Genomic DNA, 21085 nt, shown 5'->3' with positions numbered 1-21085 from the left:
CTACAATGCTATTGTAGGTGGCACTACGGGTCTCAATGTGAGATGCGCTGTTTTCTAGTTGCAGCCACAGATGGCGCTGTGATCTCAGGGTGGTAGGAGACCTCACGAAATCTCGAAACGGGATGAGTAGTTGCTGCCACAGATGGTGCTGTGATCAAGGGTCGTAGCAGACCCCACGAAATCTCGAAACGTGATGAGTAAGAGCTAACGCTCTTAAAAATGCAATTGAAACACATGCCAATTACTATAGTTAGCAGAGTCGATGCAACGAAGAGGCCTTCAAGAGGTGAAAGGTATCTGATGTTTTCTGTACACCATTATCATCCCATAACAACCATGGTTTGCACTACTCACTGGAGTCCTAAGTTCCACTGATGCCAAAAGATGAATTTCCGCAAGAAAATAATGTGCACTGAATTAAGCCCTTCAGAGTAGCAGGAACAACCTTACTCTAAGTCCCTAATGGGCATAAAGCCAGAGAAGGCCACTTGCGACATTGGAAAGCACATCGCATGAAGCAACACACGAGCATGGCTGGCGGTTGTATACAAAACGCAGCAAGGACTTCAGAGCAGGCAATGCGGCCACTGCGTTCACCCTTCCCAGTATCAACTTACCTGTGTAGCGCCCTCTTATTCTTTATTCAATAATTACCCGCATTGCCCGAAGGCGTTGCAGCAGGGGGCTATATGGCTCGATGTGCGTGTGGCAGACTACCAATGCAGGGCACTTGCTGTTCTTGCAATGCAGTTGAGGTGCCCTCTTGTTTCTCTGCCAGTTGAGAGGTAGAAAGTTGCCAGGTGTGACACGGACAAATAGCATTGCTTGCCACTACAGCGGGCGCGTCGATATGCAGAACTGCCTTTTCTTATGTTTTTTTTTAGGAGCTCAATTTTTGTTTGCTGAAGCACTGATAGATTTCACCACATTGCCAGCTCCTTGGAATGGTCACTGGTCCGGTTATGGCTAGGCAGTACTAGACGGCTGCTGTTTTTTTTTTACATGGTTGGGGCACACATTGTCCTCTGTAGTGGTTATTGTTTTGGTAAACATTGAAATCATATTTCCTTTGAGTCTTTCGTTGTGGATAAACCCAAGGAAACGTGAACAAGCTGCAGTGGTACATTGAGATTCCGTACATTGCTGAAGCAAGAAGTAGGCTTCTCTGGATTGGTCTTTGCCAATAGTTGGCCTTGCTAGAGCACTATATGATTTAATGGTACTTAGACTCTTTCTTGTCTATTATTTTCAGCCTAGGTATGAAACTAAATTAAGGAGATTCTATCACCAAGAAAAAACGTGCAATGGCGAGTGATGCTGAATTTCCAAGTGCCAAATACTACTTGTTAGTTCGCTGAGCTAAGTGGCTGAATAAAATGGATTTTTCACAACTTCTTGATTAGCTTTTGCCTTCATCTTTTGCGTAATAAGAATTGAAAGTTCAAGGGCTATTTCATAATCATCAGCTGAAAATTTTCACACAAATACAAGTTGCTTTTTCAACACACTGCTCTAATGTCTAGCCTGGTTTATGAATGGTGCTTATGTGCTTTAATGAAACCTGATCTTTTGGAACTTCTGTTAAGCTGAACTTGGGGTAAGCCAGACAAATGTACATTGTCCTATCAGAATTTTCACTAACTTTCTTGTTACATCAGATGGTCAAAATTGAATGATAGTGTCAGAATGAACCCTCAACACAAAGGAGGAAAAACGGGAGGGGGGGGGGAGTGGCAGTGGCTTTACTCTTTACCCCGGCACTTGTGAACAGTAGGACCACAGAGAACGCTTGCCCAGGTAACATTCACATTAACCAGGAGGTGCTTATTCTTAGCAGTTGCATAAAAGCTTGGGTAGCGTGGGCTCTGGTACATTGTTTCTTTTTGTGTTTCAGTGCTACCTCCACTTGGCTGCCTTCCCAACGCAGGCCCCATCATCCTGGTACCCATGAGCCAGCCCAGCTTGTTGACTGCAGTGCCCAGAGCCATGCCAGAGCAGAGCTCTGCTGTGCGCAGTGCGGTGCCAGGACAGGGTGGCTCTCCTCCGATGCCAGTCATCCTGTCTGTTGAATCGCTCTCGGGAAAAGCATCCAGTGTGACCAGTGGAGTGGTAGGACCACCGCCCCTGATTGCGAGGTGAGCAGCTAAAAGTGAAACCTTTCACTGGGCTTTGTACTGCCTCCTTTCGTACCTTTGTAACTGCATTGCAGTGCAGACAAGCATGCACATGCCAAAGCCTTCTGCTTGTTAGTTGAAAAACCACACCCTTTGAGGCCTCATTTAACTTCCAGGTGGCTTTGTGGGGTTGGTTCCAACTTTCTGGCACTGCTTGCAATAAGCAGTGAGGCTGTCTCCAATTCAAGGTGTGAATGCCATGGAGGGATCAAAAGAGAACAAATGTGGCCATAATTAGAAGGCACAGCAAACAACACACTCAACAAACAACACTGCACCTGCATTATTTCCTGTCATTAGCTTTGGGAATGCTTATAGCAGAAGACCAATTTTGAAGCTTTCTTGGCACTGTACACCCCACCCATCCATCGCCTGTAGAATATGTATCAGCAGCGCGAACACAAAAAGGAAGAAGAAGGAGAAGATAGTACAGAGCGCTGAGCGCTCTGTATTATCTTCTCTTTCTTCTTCCTTTTTGTGTTCGCGCTGCTGATACATATCGATCGCAACCAACTAGCCCGGCAGATGGTGCCTGTAGAATGTGGAGTTTTAACATCCCAAAGCAACACTTGGGCTATGAGGGATGCCGTAGTGAATTGCTCCATATTAATTTAGACTACTTGGGGTTGGTTCTATGACTTGCGCTGACATCGCACAGCGCATGGGCATTTTTGTATTTCGCGTTCATGGAAATATGGCTGCCACTGCCGGGATCTAATCCGCGTCCTTGGGATCAGCAGCCGAACACCAAAGCCACCAAGACCGCATCGCCTGTAGCCTCCTAGTAGTGGCTGCTGAAACAGGTTCAGGGTGCTTTCTTCTGTTTCCCTATCGCAACATACTGTGTGAATGAAGCCAACAGTCACCAAAACTAAAGAAAGCACGGGAAATGTTTCTTTTCTTTTTTTTGCATTTGTGGTGTTAATCAGTGACCAGTATTATTTTTTTTATTTATTTAGCAAATACTGCCGGCCTGTGTTACAGGCCTTAGGCAGGAGTGGGGTACACACATAACAATTAAAACGAGAAGTACATTGCAACAGAAGTAGCTAGCGAACAGAATCAAAAGCAGAACATACAACACAAAATCGATTACAAAGGCAGAGAACTGTCATTGACATCAAACTTTGCAACAAAGGCATCGAACTTGGCCGAAAACAGGGATACATATGAGCTCTATGCTTCATTCAGAGCTTGTAAAAATAAATTCACCGATTCGCAATTGACGTCAGCAGGTAAACCATTCCACTTAGCGATGGTATGGAGAAAGAACTAGTATTTAAGAACATTGGTTTTACATGAAAACGCAGCAAGTTTTTTGGAATGGTATGAGCGTGTAGGGTGCCGAGATGTGTGCTGAACTAAAATGCCTTCCTCTATTTTTATTTTATTGTGGTAATATTGTGACGAAGAAGACGAAGTTAGCAGTAGCCTGAGACGGAGCGCTCGCACTAGGCCGGCGGCCATTAAACCATCTCATTGCCATCAGTCATCTCGTCTCATTCTTCGGCTGGCCATCATGTAACATTTGGTGGAGGTGCGGAGTTCATCCCCATCCTGGTCTGGAAGCTTCGGCATTTGCAGGAGCCGTGGTCGTCGGCCGTGAGTTCTTGGTCTGCGTCGCCCGGCTGTGCCCCAGCCTTTCAGACCCGAACCGATCTTGCCGTTCTTCCCCCCGCCCCGCCCACTGCCCAGACCACTCAACACGATGAACTGTACCTGACTCAAGGGCCCGACTCCACCGACCTGAGACACTGCCCACACGTGACGACACCGTTCCCCTGCCCATGCCGTTCGGCGCGTCCTGGGGCCCCGGCCGTCGGCTCCTTGTGGCCTATGGCCAGGAAGCATCGCGGGCTAGGAATCATGGCGTCTATCGAAAGAAAACTGGCCGGACTCACCTCAACTGTCACTGATTATTTCCAGAGAGTCTATGAACTGCAAAACAGTGTAGAAACTTTGCTCCAGAAAGTTGATGACTTAGAAAACAGGAGTAGGAGAAACAATCTAATTGTGTATGGCGTGAAGGAAAAAAATGAAGGAACAACACCAGGACCTAGAAGCGTTTGTGTCAAAAAAAATTCTGAGTGACATACTGCAGGTGCCTAATGCATCCATCGAGCGAATCCACAGAATTGGAAGGCCCGCTGAAAACAAATGCCGCCCAATAATCTTTAAGTTGTTGGACGGAAGGGACAAGGGTAGGATTCTTCAAAACTGCAGCAAACTGAAAAACATGGAATATAGCATCTCTGAAGACTTTTCGCAAAGGGTTCAGCCGATACGCAAGAACCTCTGGGTCAGCGCTCAACAGCAGAAAGCAAACGGGGCAAAGGTCGGGCTGTTTTTCGACAAGATAAAGATAAACGGAAAGCTGTTCAGATGGGACGAAACTCGTGAGGAGAGGGTGGCCTTAAGTGGTGAATGACCAGCCTGTCGGGTCTCTTGTAAATATGGCGGACATGCGCAGACTGCGGGATTACCCAGCCAATGACTAGATATCCACCCCACTGCAGGCCCTCTTTCTTTTTCTTTGTTGAATATCAATGCCAGAAGCATATGGAATAAACGCGATGACCTAGACGCTCTCCTTATCACACATGACCCAGACGTCACAATCATAACAGAAACGTGGCTGAACGAAGCAATTCCAGATACAGAAGTAGTACCCAACACCCACGAGACAGTACGGCATGATCGCAGCACAAGGGGAGGGGGCGTAGCTATAGCGATAAAAAAAGAATTAGATTACTCAGTTATTCCTCATAGCACAGGCATCGAAATGGTTTTTGGATTTTGCTTCGGTTTTGTCATCTGAACATTTTTATTGGTTCTGTGTACAGGCCCCCCGATGCTGACATTTCGGTTCTTGAACGACTGCACAATTTTATGGAAGAACATCGTAGACATTATACTCATATAATGATGTGTGATGACTTTAACTTGCCAAGAATTAATTGGGAGCCTCTGGCGGGAATAACTTCATGTCAGCATGCCAATCTTTTGCTTGACATTGCCTTTGCATTCAGTTTAAAGCAGGTCGTGCAGGGGCCGACTCGTATTGCAGCAGGTGCAAGCTCGGTTCTTGATCTTGTGTTTATTAGCGATGCCATTGAGAGACTCGGTTTCTCTATTGATATCATACCAGGTATTTCTGACCACGAAGCAGTGCTCTTCAAAAGTAACATGTTGTGGCCGCCTGCCCTTGAGTTAAGAAAGCCGTTTCTTGACTTTAACAATGCCCTAGACGAAAGTATTTTAGATTTATTGGTACAAGACTACGATCAATTCATCGATAAACATGCGGCTGGTCTCATGAATGTCAATGACCTATGGGTGCACTTCAAGACTATTGTGCATGAATGTATCGCAAGATACGTGCCGAAGAAATATAGAAAAATGAATCGCACTAGTCCATGGATTACGCGTGAAGTGATCCAGCTTAAACGTCGCATCAAGCGCCTGGGATCCACACGATTTAGAACAGGTCACGTTTCTTTGCAGTCCCTTTGCTTAGAGCTGCGCATGAAAATAAAACAATCTAAGTATAACTTTTTTAATGTTAAAATGGATAAGTTTCTCACTACAGACCCCGCAAAATTTTGGACACACTTAACACAGAAGAAGGATCCAGTTAGTAAAATTCGTTCAAATCACAGGGAAATTAATGATCCTTATTGCATTACATCAACTTTCAATGATTATTTTTCTTCAGTGTTTACAACGGATAGTATGCACACCCTGAATTTCAGTCTCCGTGCCTTATCTTGCCAGACTTAATAATATCTGTCGAAGGAGTTGTTGCTGCCCTGCTTAATTTAAACACAAGAAAGTCGCCCGGACCAGATGCCATCCCGAATACGTTTCTTTTCCGCTATGCAGAATGTTGTGCTAAATACCTTGTGGTCATTTATAATGAAAGCCTTTTAAATTCCGAAGTTCCAACTGACTGGAAGGTTGCGAAGGTCATCCCCATTCACAAATCCAGCGATAAACTTTGGGTAACTACAGGCCAGTTTCACTATTATGTACTTCTGGTAAGATTATGGAGCATTTCATTTTCAAGCACTTGAGTTCTTTTTTAGAAAGTAGCAATTTCTTTTCTAGTAGCCAGCATGGGTTTCGGCGTGGCCTGTCCACTGTAACACAACTAATTCACACAACCAATGAATTCTTGGCATGCCTGGATAACGGTGGGCAAATAGACGCAATATTTCTGGATTTCGCGAAGGCCTTTGATCGTGTTTCGCACCGTAAGCTAATGGTAAAACTCCGACATCTGCTGCAAAATCAGCGTCTTGTTCAGTGGCTTGACTCCTACCTTTCTGAACGGCACCAGTACGTCCAGATCTCTGCTTCTAATTCTCCACCAGCTGCAGTTCTTTCGGGAGTCCCCCAAGGCTCTGTGCTTGGTCTACTTCTGTTCCTTATTTATTTAAATGACTTAAGTTTCGATTCCCCAGTGCGATGCCGTTTTTTCGCAGACTGTGTTGTATACCTACCTATTCAAAAAGCTCAGGATCATAGTATACTAAACGACTACCTATCTGAGGTTTCTAAGTGGTGTCTGTCCTGGGAAATGTCCTTAAACACCTCGAAGTGTGCAAAAATGACAATTACACGCAAGAAGCAGGTTCATAATTACACATACAAAAATAACGGTGCAGCTATTTCTCATGTAAATGAATACAAGTGCCTGGGGGTTGTATTTAGCAGTAACTTAAGCTGGAGCTCGCATATCGGGCATTTGGTTTCAAAGACGTCCAAAAGGCTTTGGCTGTTAAGAAATCGCCTAAAGCACTGCACAACTAAAACAAAATTAACAGCCTACACTGCATTAGTACGCCCACTGCTGGAATATGCAGACGTTCTTTGGGATCCGCACACCCAAGTAGATATAAATCACATCGAAGGCGTTCAAAAAAAAAGCACTAAGATTTATCTACAACGCATATGGTAGGCACGTGTCTGTCACTAATCTACTAAGGCAATCTGAACTCTAGACGCTACAATCCCGCCCCAAGTTACACCGTTTAAAACTGCTGCATGGTATTATTAATAATTTAACAAACATTAATTTTGGCTCTTACATGGAATATAATACTTCCCGCCCAACACGCTGCAAACACAGCTCGACAATAGTAATTCCACGATGCCGAACTAAAGCTTACCAGTTTTCTTTCTTTCCAAAAACAATATCAGAATGGAACGGGCTTCCGCGTGATGTGGTCAGCTTGACAAATCAAGATTCCTTCTTATCTGCTGTCGTGGCGCTGTTATAGACTGAGTGTGTTTGTTCATGCTCTTACTTTTGCATTTTTGTATTCTTAAGAAGCGCAGAGTGTTTGTTATTGCTTCTGTTCTCGATTTTTTTTTGTGTGTGCTTGCTTTGTTGCATCGCATTATATCAGCGATGAATGTTTGTTCCACTCCTGCCTTGGCTACCAAATGGCGGCTGGCAGTATTGAATAAAATAAAATTCAGCCATCTCCTTTATCGTGGCGGCCAGCACCTCACCACTTTCTGCTTCCTGTCCCGCCATCCTCTGAAGCCCATCACCACTTCGCGCGTCTCTTTGTCACCGATCGGGACGATCGCTCGCTGGCCCCGGGTAGTGTGACGAAGAAGACGAAGTTGGCAGTAGCCCGAGACGGAGCGCTCGCTCTAGGCCGGCGGCCATTAAACCATCTCATTGCCATCAGTCATCTCGTCTCATTCAGCTGGTCGTCACGTAACAATATAAGTAGAATAACTAATTTTTCGCGATGACGACACATGACCAGCTGTTCAAGTCCTGTGGGTTGCAGTAGGACTGTTTGGGAAATATTCCAACTGCAACAATTAAAGATAAAGCTGGCTGCTTTGCGTTGGACATTTTCTATTTTAAGGTTGTTAGTTTCGGCCCAGGGATCCCACACTGCCGCAGCATATTCCAATATTGGCCAAACAAATGTTCTGTAAGCTAAAAGCTTGATTTCTCATGTGTATTGTGCCAGCGTTCTTCTGAAATAGTGCTGTTGTCTTAGGGCTTTCTTTTCTATATACGATATGTCCACGTTCTATCGAAGGTCACAGGTTATCTGAATTCCTAAGTATTTAAAAGCTTTGACAACTAAGAGAGGTTCATTGGCTATACGGTATGTATAAAACTTAAAGGATTCTTTTTACTTGTCACGGTCGTTGCTACCATCTTATTGGAATTCAAAGTCATTTGCCACGTTGAGCACCATTTTTCTATTGCAGACAGAGAATCGCTCAAAAGGAGTTGATCTTCGGGGCTAGAAACATTTTGATAAATTATGCAATCGTCTGCAAGTAGTCTACTTTAACATGTACGTTTTGAACTGTCATTAATAAATACTAGAAACAAAAGGGGACCCAAGACTGAGCCCTGCGAAATGCCAGATTTAACTTGAACAGGATCAGAAAGGACGCCATCAACAACCACACTTTGATGTCTGCGCAAAAGATATGCTTCGATCCATGAGAGTAGGCACTCGTGTTTTAGTATAGGCTTTAACTTCTGCAATAATTTGTTATGACATACACGGTCGAACACCTTCTCGAAATCAAGGAAAACAATGTAAACTTGATTATGCCTATTTAGTGCTGCCACTAAATCGTGAACAGTTGCAATAAGTTGTGTTACTGTGGAAAGACCGTGACGGAATCCATGCTGATGGTTATCAAGGAGGTGGTTCTCCTCGAGAAAGTTAGTCAGGTGTTTACAGATGATTTGTTCAAGCAATTTTACTGAAGTGCACAAAAGAGAAATTGGCCAGTAGGAAGAAGGTGCTGATTTGTGTAGCTATTTTCATGGCCGGTCTCGAGGGGAGTGCTCTCTTCCGTACCGCCTTCGCATTCGTCGCAGAAGCAATGGGAGTTTTTTTCCGGGAGTTGCACAACCCCACCGCTCGTAAAACCACTCGCTCCCTGTCTGCATCTGCGTCGGTGAGTGGCATTCGCCTGGTCTTGTGCTGTCGGCCGTGGTTCATGGTGAGAAAAGCACCGAAACCAAACCAAACAAAAAGCAGATGCTTAATCTGCGTGACCTCAACATAGTCCACATGTGCACAGATTCGTCACAAAATTTGCTTGATGAAAACATCTGAAAGGAAGAATCACTCTCCCATTCCTAATAACTATGCCGAGCATTTTTGGTTTTAAATGCAGAAGGACATACTCTGATCAATTTTTTGCATACTGTATTTACTCACGTATAATCTCTGCTCCAAAATATGAAAAAACATGTTTAAAAAGTGGGGTTGCAGGTTATCTGCGAATTTTCGGAGGGGGGGGGGGGGGGTCAAGTTCATGGCAATACCTTAATACCAACGCTCACAACACTGAAAAAAGGGTGTTATGTGCTGCCTCAAACTGCAGCAACTTCACAGCAACGGAATGTAACATGTTCCGAGTGTCATCAAGTAGTGAACGGTGAAAACAGTACGCCGTTGCGATCCACTGGCAGACTGCCTGCAGACTGCGATCCGTTGGCAGACTGCCCCACGGACAGCTCTTGGCTTTGCTTCGAGCATTTTGTTGGCGGTAAACGTTTGAGAGCGCTGTGGAAGTTTTGAAATTTGGTTAAGTAGGCTGTCTTCTCTCCTTGAGGAGCACCCATTTCTCTCTCGGACAACTCCGGCCACAGCCGGTCTCGCATGACGGCTGCAGCACAGTGCGGTCGTAGGTGTGCAGATATGTGCTATTCTGCCTCCGTCACTGCAGCTCGACTAGATGTTAAAGGGCAGAATTATTTATTCCCCAGAAATTTGTGCTGCATGCGAGTTGCTCGAATTCAGAGCTAACACTTCAGGCCTATGCGATCACAACTGTCAGCTGCCGAAACGGCGACACCGGCCACGGTGGAGTTTCATTGCCGACGTTGCAGGTCACAGTATATGTTTACGAGCACTTTCAGGATTTGTAAATTGTTATTTGAGAACATATTTGTTAACTTCATGCCCAAAGTGAAACACATATTTTCACCAGCAGGTGTGGAGAAATTATAAGCGAGCTGTTACGTTACAGTTCCCTGTTTGCATGGACCCGCATGTTGCAGTTATGTTTCATTTCCTGTGTGCGGAGAGGGACGATGACAAGCTGACCACATTACAAAGTGGTAAGAGGATCTGTGCTTGGACCGCTTTTGTTTATTATTTATATAATAAACAAACAATTACTTTACGTCAACAATTACTCTACGTCAACATTTACTTTACGTCAGTTTTTTCCGCTGCTAACGTTACTGCTAATGAACACATTCCAGAAATCTCACTCTCAGAAATGCCTAAAATCGAAATTAACCCTGATGGTGTATCACAGCTTATTGCCTCACTGAAAATATCTACATCTGCCGGCTGCGATCAAATTAACAGTAAGCTACTAAAAAATACCATTTCATTGTCTAGCCAGGTACTGCATCTAATTTTTACGCAATCCTTAGATACCGGGGTTGTCCCTGAAAGCTCAAATTACACCCATATTTAAAGCGGATGACCGCACGTGCCCTAACAACTATCGTCCCATTTCCCTCACTAGTATACCGTCTAAACTACTTGAGCACATTATTTTTTCCAATCTTATGACCCACCTAGAATCAATGAACCTTTTCTATCCGAATCAACACGGCTTCCGGAACCAGCTGTCATGTGAGACCCAGCTCGCCGAATTCACCCACGACATTCTACAATACTTAGATAACCTTGTCCAGATCGACGCTATCTTTCTCGACTTTTCAAAAGCATTTGATCGTGTTTCCCATAATCTTCTTCTTTTTAAGTTGTCATCGCTCGGCATTCCACAAACTTTGCTCTCCTGGCTAGAGCAGTTCCTTAAAGGACGTAAGCAGTTCACCTGTGTTAATAACTGTCGCTCAGCTTTTTCCGACGTAACATCCGGCGTACCTCAAGGTGCAGGCTTATCACCTCTTTTATTCCTCATCTACATCAATGACCTACCGATCAACATAAAATCAACGCTACGTTTATTCGCAGATGACTGCGTAATTTACAGCCGCATCCACGGCGCTAGCGCCATTGCCGCTCTTCAACAGGATCTAACCACTATCTCAGCGTGGTGTGACAAATGGCACATGCCTCTTAATCTAAATAAATGCCAATCCATATCATTCTCTCGCAAAAACACAGTTATTGATAGCACTTACAACATAAAATCGGTCGCCGTCACGAGAACATCATCTTATAAATACTTAGGAGTACACATCACATCATCGCTGTCATGGACAACACACATTCAGACCATCTGTTCCAAAGCATCACGCACACTTGGTTTTCTCCGGCGCAATCTAAAATCTGCATCACCTGAAGTAAAAAAGTTAGCATACATAACATTCGTACGTCCTAAATTGGAGTACGCGTTATCTGTCTGGCATCCATCACAATCGTATCTCATCTCAGACCTTGAAGCCATTCAAAATCGCGCCGCCCGTTTTATTACATCAGTACTCAAGAAATACCAGCGTAACATTACTAAAACGATCCCTCGGCCTTCAAACACTAGCAACTCGCCGTGTTATTTCCCGTCTATGCCTCTTTCACTCTTTCTTTTATCGCTCACCAAGACATTTGTTGCTGCAGCCACCCCCACGTACGTCATCCCGCCTAAACCACAGTAACCCAATCGCACGCATTAAAACCCGCACCTCCGCAATGAGCAGTTCATTTTTTCCCGACGCCATAGTGCTCTGGAATGGCCTTCCCGACAACGTAATAACATGCTCCGATCGCCGCCTTTTCCGCGAGAAACTGGCTAATCACTTCTCATAAACATATTCATACTGCGACACTGAAGTGCCAACTGTTCCTTGTTTTCTTTTTGTATGTTTATTTCTTGCTTTTAGTTTGTATATTAATGTACACTTTTTTGGTACCCCGTGTATTTTTCCCCCTTTCTTTCTTTTGTGTTCTCTGCTACTACCCTCCAACCTGTATGTACGCCCCCCCTTATGTAATGCCTTCGGGCCTTTAAGGGACAAATAAATGAAATGAAATGAAATGATATCGTCCAAGATCTCTCTGTTAATGTTAAGTTATATGCCGATGATTGTGTCCTCTATGAACGAATTAACACAAGTGAAGATCAAATCAGGCTAAATAATGACTTTCGGAAGGTAATGCGCTGGTGTGATAGGTGGCAAATGGTGATAAATTTTGATAAAACAGTATATATGAGAATAACGCTTAAAAGGAATCCTCTTTTCTACCAGTATGGTACTTCCGATAGTGCACTCTCAGAGGTAACATGCTACAAATATCTCGGCCTATGGATTTCCAATAATCTTTCCTGGAACAAACATATTGATACCATCTCGGCAAATGCTCTGCGCAAAATATTCTTCTTGAGGCGTGCACTACGGTTCGCTACTCCTGAAACACGTTTCCTTGCGTATAACACTATTGTGCGGCCAATCTTAGAATATGCCGTAATGATCTGGGACCCATATACCAAGATTAACATTAACAAATTAGAAAGGATTCAAAAGAAAGCAGTAAGATTTATTTATAATTCCTATGGTCGCACTTCTATCACTAATCTTATTAAAAAGAGTGGCTTACCATCCGTTACTGATAGAAACCGTATCTGTCGTTTGAAATTTTTTCCAGTTAATTCATGGGCAATACAACATTGACATCTCGAAAATTGTTAGTTACTCTAGTGGTTATGCAACACGCCCGAGACATTCCCTTTCCGTAAAACCTTTATCCACAAGAACGAACTGCTACAAATATTCCTATTTCCCTAGAACTACTACCGAATGGAACAACCTTGCAGGTCATATAGTCGAAGAGAATAATTTGTCCCATTTTGAGGCGCTGCTGCAACAAGTGACGAAATTTTGAATGTTCGGTTGATGAGTAATTTGTTGAGATTTACTTAATTATATGCTTGGCTCTATGACTGCAGTATATATATTCTGAGGTTGTGAAACGATACAGTACAGTGTGATGTACTAATTTCGTTGCTGTGACGCCTTGTCTGCTGTATTTCCTTTTTTTGTCCTTTGGTGTTACACAAATTATGTACCCACCTGCGATGGTCTTGTTGTTCAAGACCGCAGTATTTATAAATAAAAATAAATAAATAAAAAGAATTGTTCACCACCATTCTTTTCATACTCCGAGGCAGTAAGTTATGAGAAGCTTCATTTTAGGATAACCGAACTTAAAAAAAAAAACATAGCATCCAACATAGTCTAGCTGTTTATCACCTTTCATTGTACAGCGCGTAGGAGAATTGACATCTGAGACAAATGTTGCAAAACTGAACGGTCGCTGTGCAGCGAAGCATCAGTTGAAAACTGTCTAGATGCTGAACATGCATGTGAAGTAGATAAACGTCTGCGTCTCTAGCTTACATGTGATGCATTGCATGCTTACATATAGGAATATTGCATTTAATGGTTGACTTATTTATTGAGAGGGACGTTGGTGATTTCAAGAAGTGCAAAATGCTGCAAGGATGGCAGAGGCTGGTCTGGTGGTCATTGGGTCAATTATCCGTAAGCATAAAGATAGTAATAAACATGCTATAAAATTGCTGGTTTGAAAAGGCCAAGGAACACACTGTGTTCACAGACATTCCAGATTTTTTGGTATCGCCAGTGTCCTATGGATGGTTTACCAAAGTCAGTTAACATACAAGGAAGGCGGAAATTTGGGCGAGTTGGTAAGTGTTCATCATTTTTGCGCACAGCGCAACAAGAACGGGACACGAGACGAAGGACTAACACAAACAAGCGCTGACTATCAACTGGTTTTTTATTTAAGAACGAAAGGCGTATACATGCAGACATTGAACTACTTATCAAGACAACAAAAGTTATCTGGAAGGCACGTGGGAGGTCAGATAACTCAATTCTCTCAGCTAATGCAATGGAAGGGCTGCTGATACACATTGTACCATTGTGGTGAATATAGAAAGCCTCCATCACCTCGCGTGTTAGCTTATTTCTCCACTTTGTTATCCACTTTGAGAAACTCAGTTTCTCAAACTTTTAGAAATTTTGTCCTTTTATCTATCTGCAACAGTGGTTGTTTGGGAGGGAGAGGCTTTTGTTCAAGCGTCGGGGGTTTGCATAGGCTCCAGAGTGGCACCTGTGTTAGCCAGCATCATTTTAAGCTGGGTTGATAGGGCAATTGAAAAGGCATTGGATGAGTCAGTCATTAGGGTTTTTCGGTATGTCGACCACAACCTGGTGTTCACCCAAATCGGCAGCTTGCCTAGAAGTCTGGTTACCATTCTGAAGATTTGTATGGAATGTGGATGTGGGCTAGAGCTCAGAACTGAGGTTCCCAGCAACAGAGAACTGCAGTTTTTGGATTTGGCATTGTGTGGTGAGGGCAAACACTTGTGCTTGTGGTATCGCCCGAGGACTGCCAAACCGTTGCTAAACTTCCGGTCTGCCCATTCTAAGCTCATAAAGGAGGGCATTGCCATTTCTTTCTTGCAATCAGCGCTCAGGAAATTTTGCCATGAAAGGACGGGGGAGAGCATTTTGGCGCAAGCAAGCAGGTTACGTGTGAACGGATACCCTGGTCAACTCATTTCCAGGGCAGCGGAGAAACTTCTTAGACAGGTTAAGAATGGGGCTCGGCCGAAAGAAGGCAAAAAGAAGAAAAGTCCGGCTGTTGTCCCGTATGCTCACTTCTTGTCACATGAGCTGAAAAAAATTTCAGGCAGATACGGCATTGATGTTGTCTTTTCAGTGCCTAGAAAACAGCACAATGTGCAAAGAGGTCAGGCAGAGGCAAGATGGCAAGAGGAATGCTTGTCAGGTGCGGCATGTGTCACCGTGTATACCTTGCAAGGTGGGGGTGGTATATCAGGTCCTCTTCTCATGCAGTGCCACGTGCATTGGCCAGACTGGCAGGCGTGTCAACAAACGTCTAATGGAGCATGAGAACACAAGAAGAAATGATCCCCTTTCCCACACAGGCGCGCACTGCAGGAAATGGCAATGTAAGCATGAGAAAGATTACGCCGAAAGGAGAGCAAAAGGTGACCAGTCGATTTTTCGATGCAAGGAACGCACACGCATCCTAGTGATAAGCTAACACGTGAGGTAATGGAGCCCTTCTATATTACCATGTGTATCAGCAGCCCTTCCATTGCGTTATCTGAGAGAGAATTTAGTTATCTGACCTCCCACGTGCCTTCCAGATAACTTTTGTTGTCTTGATAAGTAGTTCAATGTCTGTATATATACGCCTTTCGTTCTTCAATAAAAAAAGCAGTTGATAGTCAGCGCTTGTTTGTGTTAGTCTTTCGTCTCGTGTCCCGTTCTTGTTGCGCTGTGCGCAAAAAAAAAAAATAACATACAAGCTATGCCGCAGTGCTCATGCCAAAACTAAAACTGGATGGGAATGCCTTTCGTTCAACATTGCACAAGATTAGTCAAACGAACTTGTAGAAAATGCTGGAAACAACTCGGATCAAGCTTCTGTGTGTGCTGGAAAAGCCTCTATCATGCTATTTATTATAATTTACTATTTGTCACTCAGATCTCCTGCATTAAACTCATTTATTACATGCTGTGCTGCATAAAATGTGCTGCAAGTTTTTGAAAGACAAAGGTTATATCATGTTATTAGCCACATGACAAGAAGAGTTTCCAGTTAACAACCGATGAACTTTCTCATTTTGCAGTTCAACAGTAAAGCTGCCTATATGAAGAGTTAGTTTTGCTTTTAGCTGCGGTCTGGTTTTTGTTTTGTCTTTGTGCCTGACTTCGTTTATGTTGTGGTGCCTGTTGCGAAGCTGTGCAGCAGGCTTTGATGCTTGTCTTGAGGTTTTCATTAAAAAAAACACAAGGAAGCTAATCTTCTTGTGTTATTCCTTGCCTACCTTACCTTGAACGCTTTGCATACAATGCATAAGTTTTATATTTCCACATTTCTGTACATATGCATCAACAGCTGAGGTGCCCGCCATTGGGGACATCTGTCTGTACGTTGGCTGGTGGTCCTTCTTCGACTAGGCTCCGAGCGTTAAGTTCACAGCAGCAAAATGGCTACAGGGTCTCCTCTGCTTTGATGGGAAGCCACATTTATTTACATTCTGAAGTTAGCGAACATTCAAGAGATGCCATAAAAAAAAAAGCATTTATTTTAGTACTTCTTTTTCATCCACATTATGTAGCAATCAGCATTGGGAAATCAAGCTCAGGTATTCTTAACATTCAGAGCTGCAAGGTATACAGTAATCCCTCCTTATAATGAGATCGCTTTACTCGAAATATTGCTTTATTCGAAATTTCTTCTGGTCCCGACCCAAACGCGTGCATTTGAAGCCGCATTACTCGAAGCGCACGAAGAGCTTGACCCACTTAGAACGAAGGGGCGAGCATAGGCATCGCCGCCGCCGAGTGGCGGCATTCCTTTTTGCGCATGCATTGTCAAGTTAATACTGCCTATGAATTAATTTCATGCAGGCGCAGAACACGCAACAAAAGTACCAAACCTACGACCGATGACCTGCCTAGTAACGGGTACCAAGCGAGTACCGAGTGCCCCCAGCTGTTTACTGAGGAGCGAACGGAAGCAGTCAAATTCCATGGTGCAGCATGCCCGAACCATTAATCTCGGTTGCAGTTGCATTGCTGGTGACCCCCATTATAGAGTCCACACGAAAATAAAGTTTTCCTGACGCTTTGCGATGCCAGAAAACCGCGGTCTTTTGGCCACTTTTCGGCACCCAAGGGACCGCGGGCAGACTTGCGCCGTAGCATTCCATGGGGTGCGCTCGATGAGAAAAGTTTTACCGCTCTGCAGAGCACTTCTGGTGCTGAAACGTGGCAAAAAGCACAAATGAAGTGTCCTTCCAATTATGGGCCCATTCAAACATGCGAGTCAGAGCCTGTGCGACTGTTTTGGTAGAAAAGCGACAGTCGCAGGCCAGTCGCTTGCTGCTCGATTTTTCTGCATTGTGACTGCGAGCCGCAAACCGCTGAACCAATCAGCGAGCGAGTCGAGCTTTCAGCAACGACGCCAACCGCGGACGTGCCAGGCAACGAACTGAGCTGCTCCCTGGCTGCCGTAGTCGTCACTAAGTCTAATCGTTTCGCATTGGCCAATGCAGACGAAACTCTTGGAAGCGCGCGAATGAAGGCATTCCCGAGACTTTTTGCTGCAAACGAGAAGGCGACCAGCAGGTCGCACTTGCAAGTATGAACAGCGGTGTTGTCGAGCTACTGCCTGGTCGCAAGCGACTGCTGGTCGCGTGCCTTTTGCCATGTTCGACGTGAGGAGCTACGTTAGCAAATTTGGCAGACGACTTTGGGGATGCCGGTCTATAAATTTGCTCGCCGCTCGCCGTAATCATCCTGCATTGCACTAAAACCCCGCCCCTAGTTTCATTGCACTTTGTCGATTCATAACTTGCTGAAAACACGAAAAATCCTAGCATCGCCAGCGGCCAGTCAGGCTGTCAACATGGCGGGTCAACGCAACCATGGTGTTTCCCCGGCGATTTTCTCGAGCCGGTCATGCTCGATTCGCATCATCCAACTAGACAAACGATCTAAATGCGTGGTAGGGTCATTGAATTTTGTTCCTTGACATTTGTCGACGGTGTGGACGGGACGCTGTGGGAACACCGACACTTGATCCGCACAATTATCACAGTGTCGTTGACAACGGTGCGCCGCAAAACTTTCGTTTTGCAGGCTTCACGGCTGCACACTTCAGGAAAAAATTTCTCAGTAATCATGCAAAGCACCTACTGCAAAATTCTTCAGTTTTCACGATCGCACTGTGTACCCACAATGAGTGGCTAATGGTTTTTTGAGCACAACAAACACAACCTCAGACTCGAGCCACGGCATTTGCGGCGCTTTCCAGCGCGATACTCTTGTAGTTTTCCGTGACCTCCCATAAGGACGGCCACTGCCTTCGCGATTCGAAATACCCCGAAAGTTGTTTGCATAGACGGCGACCACGACCTCGTTCATTGCTTGGTCACATTAGAGCAGGGGTTGCATGCGCCCGGTAAGAACTTGAAGCAGCCAAAGCTCACTGCCTTTTTTGCACCTGAATTAGGTTTTGCTTCACTGAATACATTGTGTTTTGACTTCTTCACAGTTGCGGCGCAAGTAAAGCTCGACTGCTTTAGCTTTTCTGGGTGGTCGAATTACCGCTTATAACGAATTATTCCGCCTTCCCGCTAACTTCATTATAACGAAGAATTACTGTATGTAACGGGAATGTAATGTCCCACACCACCATGCAGGCTGTGGAATGCATTGCAGTGCATAACTATGCGTGATTAATTTTGTGTGTCAGCTTCTTGTGCACGTACCAAAGCCTCAGTAAATGTGCGCACCACTCTCAGTGTAGGAATAGCTGCTATGTCACTTGCCTATCCATGCCCTTGACGCACATTATATAGTAAAGCTTTTCAGCCACAAAGTCTAGGCGCATGCTCGGTGCAATTCTTACTGGCAGAAAGAATACAGTAGTGCTGAAAATGCAACACATTTGTCATGCAGTTGCATTTTTGCATTACAGACGAACTGATATTCAGTTGCTTGAGACAGTTGTTATGCATGCCAGCTCGTGGAGTAATTATTCCATAAGCCATAGCAAAATTCGACAAAAGCAGTTGAGCTGACAAGATCATAACCAACAGTAAAACATGTGCAGCTTTGCTAAGGTTGTGAAGCATTTTTAAGTGCAGATTTTGGGAGGAGTTCAAAATGCTGCGTGTGCCAATTTTAGTGTAACTAAAACGCAGCCTACCTTGCTTGCAGGCAACGCAGCTACAGTGCTACCGCGTGACAAGAAACCCTTGCAGCTCTGATGCAGTGCACATGAAGCTTTGTAGACTAGAAAATCACAAAATATTGCATTGTATGGTGTCACGTCTAGAAGCGACATATGGACAATGAGGGACGCCGTAGTGAAGGGCTCCGGATTAGCTTAGAAGGGTTCTATCGCACAGCACTCGGGTGCCTTTCGCGCTCCGCCGCCATCGAAATGCGGCCGCCGCATCCCGGATTGAACCCGGATTCTCTTACTCGGTAGCCGAGTGCCCTAACCACTAGGCCACCACGGCTGGTGTAGAAAAAGTACCTCAAGTCCTCCGAGGATTTGCATGATGCAAGCTCTTCGCCTTCGCAGCCATTCTGCTACAATGTGTGCATCAGTCCACTTGTACATAATGCTAGGCTACGGTTGCTGGTAGTCCATATATTCAGCGACTGGTAGTGCGAAACCTCTTGGAAATTGTACCCTAACATATATTAGAGATCAATGTAGCAGCCAAGTAACAACAGGAGAACTTTTTTTGCCATTGAATTAAGCGTCCTAAAACTTCTGCGCGAACAGCCGACGCACTCCGAAACGTTCGCACTTGCAACGCTTTTTCGCCATGAATTCAAATACGGAACGTCGAGCGCGGACATTATTCTGCGCGTACAGCATGCTGACCTTTTGCGCATGAAGGGACGAATTCAAGCTTGTCAGTTTCTCATTTTAAGCAAAGCATTGTACACATGCATCTCACTGAACGACCCGGAAGTCGGAGTACCCAACATGCCTTGCGGCCCTTTTAGATTGGGCACCACATATGAGCGGCGGCCTCCCTCATGTAGTCCACCATCCCCATCGTCATTGACGCTTGTCGAGCCGATAAGAGGCCAACGGAAGGCATAGCCAAATCCACATTCATAGCCTGGCTGCGTTCCAATACTCTAGACGTCTAACAAGACGTCTAGTGTGACGTCTAGGAAGCAGTCTACATGTCCATGTATTGGAACTTGTCTACTGCTCACGCCGCCTCGCGGCATAATAATGTAACTAAAGCTTATGAACAGTTGTACTATTTTTCACAAACTGAGCAATAACGATAATTAAAAACGTGTTTTCAACAAGTTTACACATTTCTTCTGCAATGACTTCGCGCGTAAACCGGACTGGTGGATGTGCCTATCGGTCAGTCTACTTGTAGCACACGGGGCCGCTCTCCGAAGACGACGCTAAAGAGATATGCGATTATTCTTTTATTATTGATGCTCAACTGTACATGCTCCTCGAACGTGCTCGTCCAGACGGTCCTGTAAACATAAGAAAGAATACGAAAGACTGTAATCAATATGCGCGAAATGCGATACGGCTAATATACACTGCAACAGGAAAACACATACGAGACATTAAACCTGCTGTCTGCCGTACGTGGCACTCGGAGACAGCGAGAGACCTAAATACAGCAGCGATCTTTAATCCTGCAAAGACTAAAATCAATTCGCAACATGCCGGTGTATTTGTTCTGAGAGTGTAAAGATAAAAAAGAATGCACGCGTAAGAGTTGATGCAACTAATACAGCAACAGGAGAACACATTTGTTAACCGTCACGCCAGTCGTCTTAACGCCCGTCGAGGAAACCAACGACAGCGGCGAGTATTCTCTAAAATCAAGGTGCTAATTAAGATCCGGCATCGTCAGATGCCGGATCACGTAAACAGACCTACAGCGTCCGCTGCTGTAGCAAAGCCTCTCAACTACACGATTTTCTCCTGCGTGATTCACTGCTAGGAATCGCACGTCCACGAAGATTAATTAGCCACTAGTTTGCGTACCAAATAACATAATGGAATGACTCACATTTTTCCTTTCCTATACTCCGTGTACAGTCCGACGCCCGCAAGAGCACGACTCGCTCAACCGCGTACATCAGCTCCGCCATCTTTAGACAGCAAGTTAGCCTGCATCGATGTGGACTTCGGCGAAGCAGTCTTATGAGACTGCTTCGCCGAGAAATGGAACGCGTTCCAAGATGGCGGCTGTCCGGCTAGACGTCTAAGTAGCCGTCTACTTGGGAGTATTGGAACGCAGCCCCTGTTTATTCTTCTCCATGCCATTGGCTACATTTTCTTCAGCCAGCGTTGTTGAGC

The 21085-nt window shown here is 44.8% G+C and overlaps 1 protein-coding gene across 11 annotated transcripts in view; it reads left to right on the top strand.

The window, feature by feature from the left end:
* LOC144112092 (uncharacterized) overlaps positions 1–21085 on the top strand; it is a 179791-nt gene that overhangs the window by 111673 nt on the left and 47033 nt on the right. For 8 of the 11 annotated variants that reach the window (XM_077645164.1, XM_077645162.1, XM_077645171.1 and 5 more), the window contains one exon: positions 1895–2135. In XM_077645164.1, the coding sequence (XP_077501290.1) occupies positions 1895–2135 (241 nt within the window). The remainder of the gene's footprint in view (positions 1–1894; positions 2136–21085) is intronic. The other 3 variants (XM_077645172.1, XM_077645165.1, XM_077645167.1) reach the window with 1 other exon arrangement.

The sequence above is a fragment of the Amblyomma americanum genome, unplaced genomic scaffold (genome assembly GCF_052857255.1).
Source record: "Amblyomma americanum isolate KBUSLIRL-KWMA unplaced genomic scaffold, ASM5285725v1 scaffold_52, whole genome shotgun sequence".
In the NCBI taxonomy this organism is placed as follows: Eukaryota; Metazoa; Arthropoda; class Arachnida; order Ixodida; family Ixodidae; genus Amblyomma; species Amblyomma americanum.
This window is presented reverse-complemented; position numbering and strand designations above follow the sequence as displayed.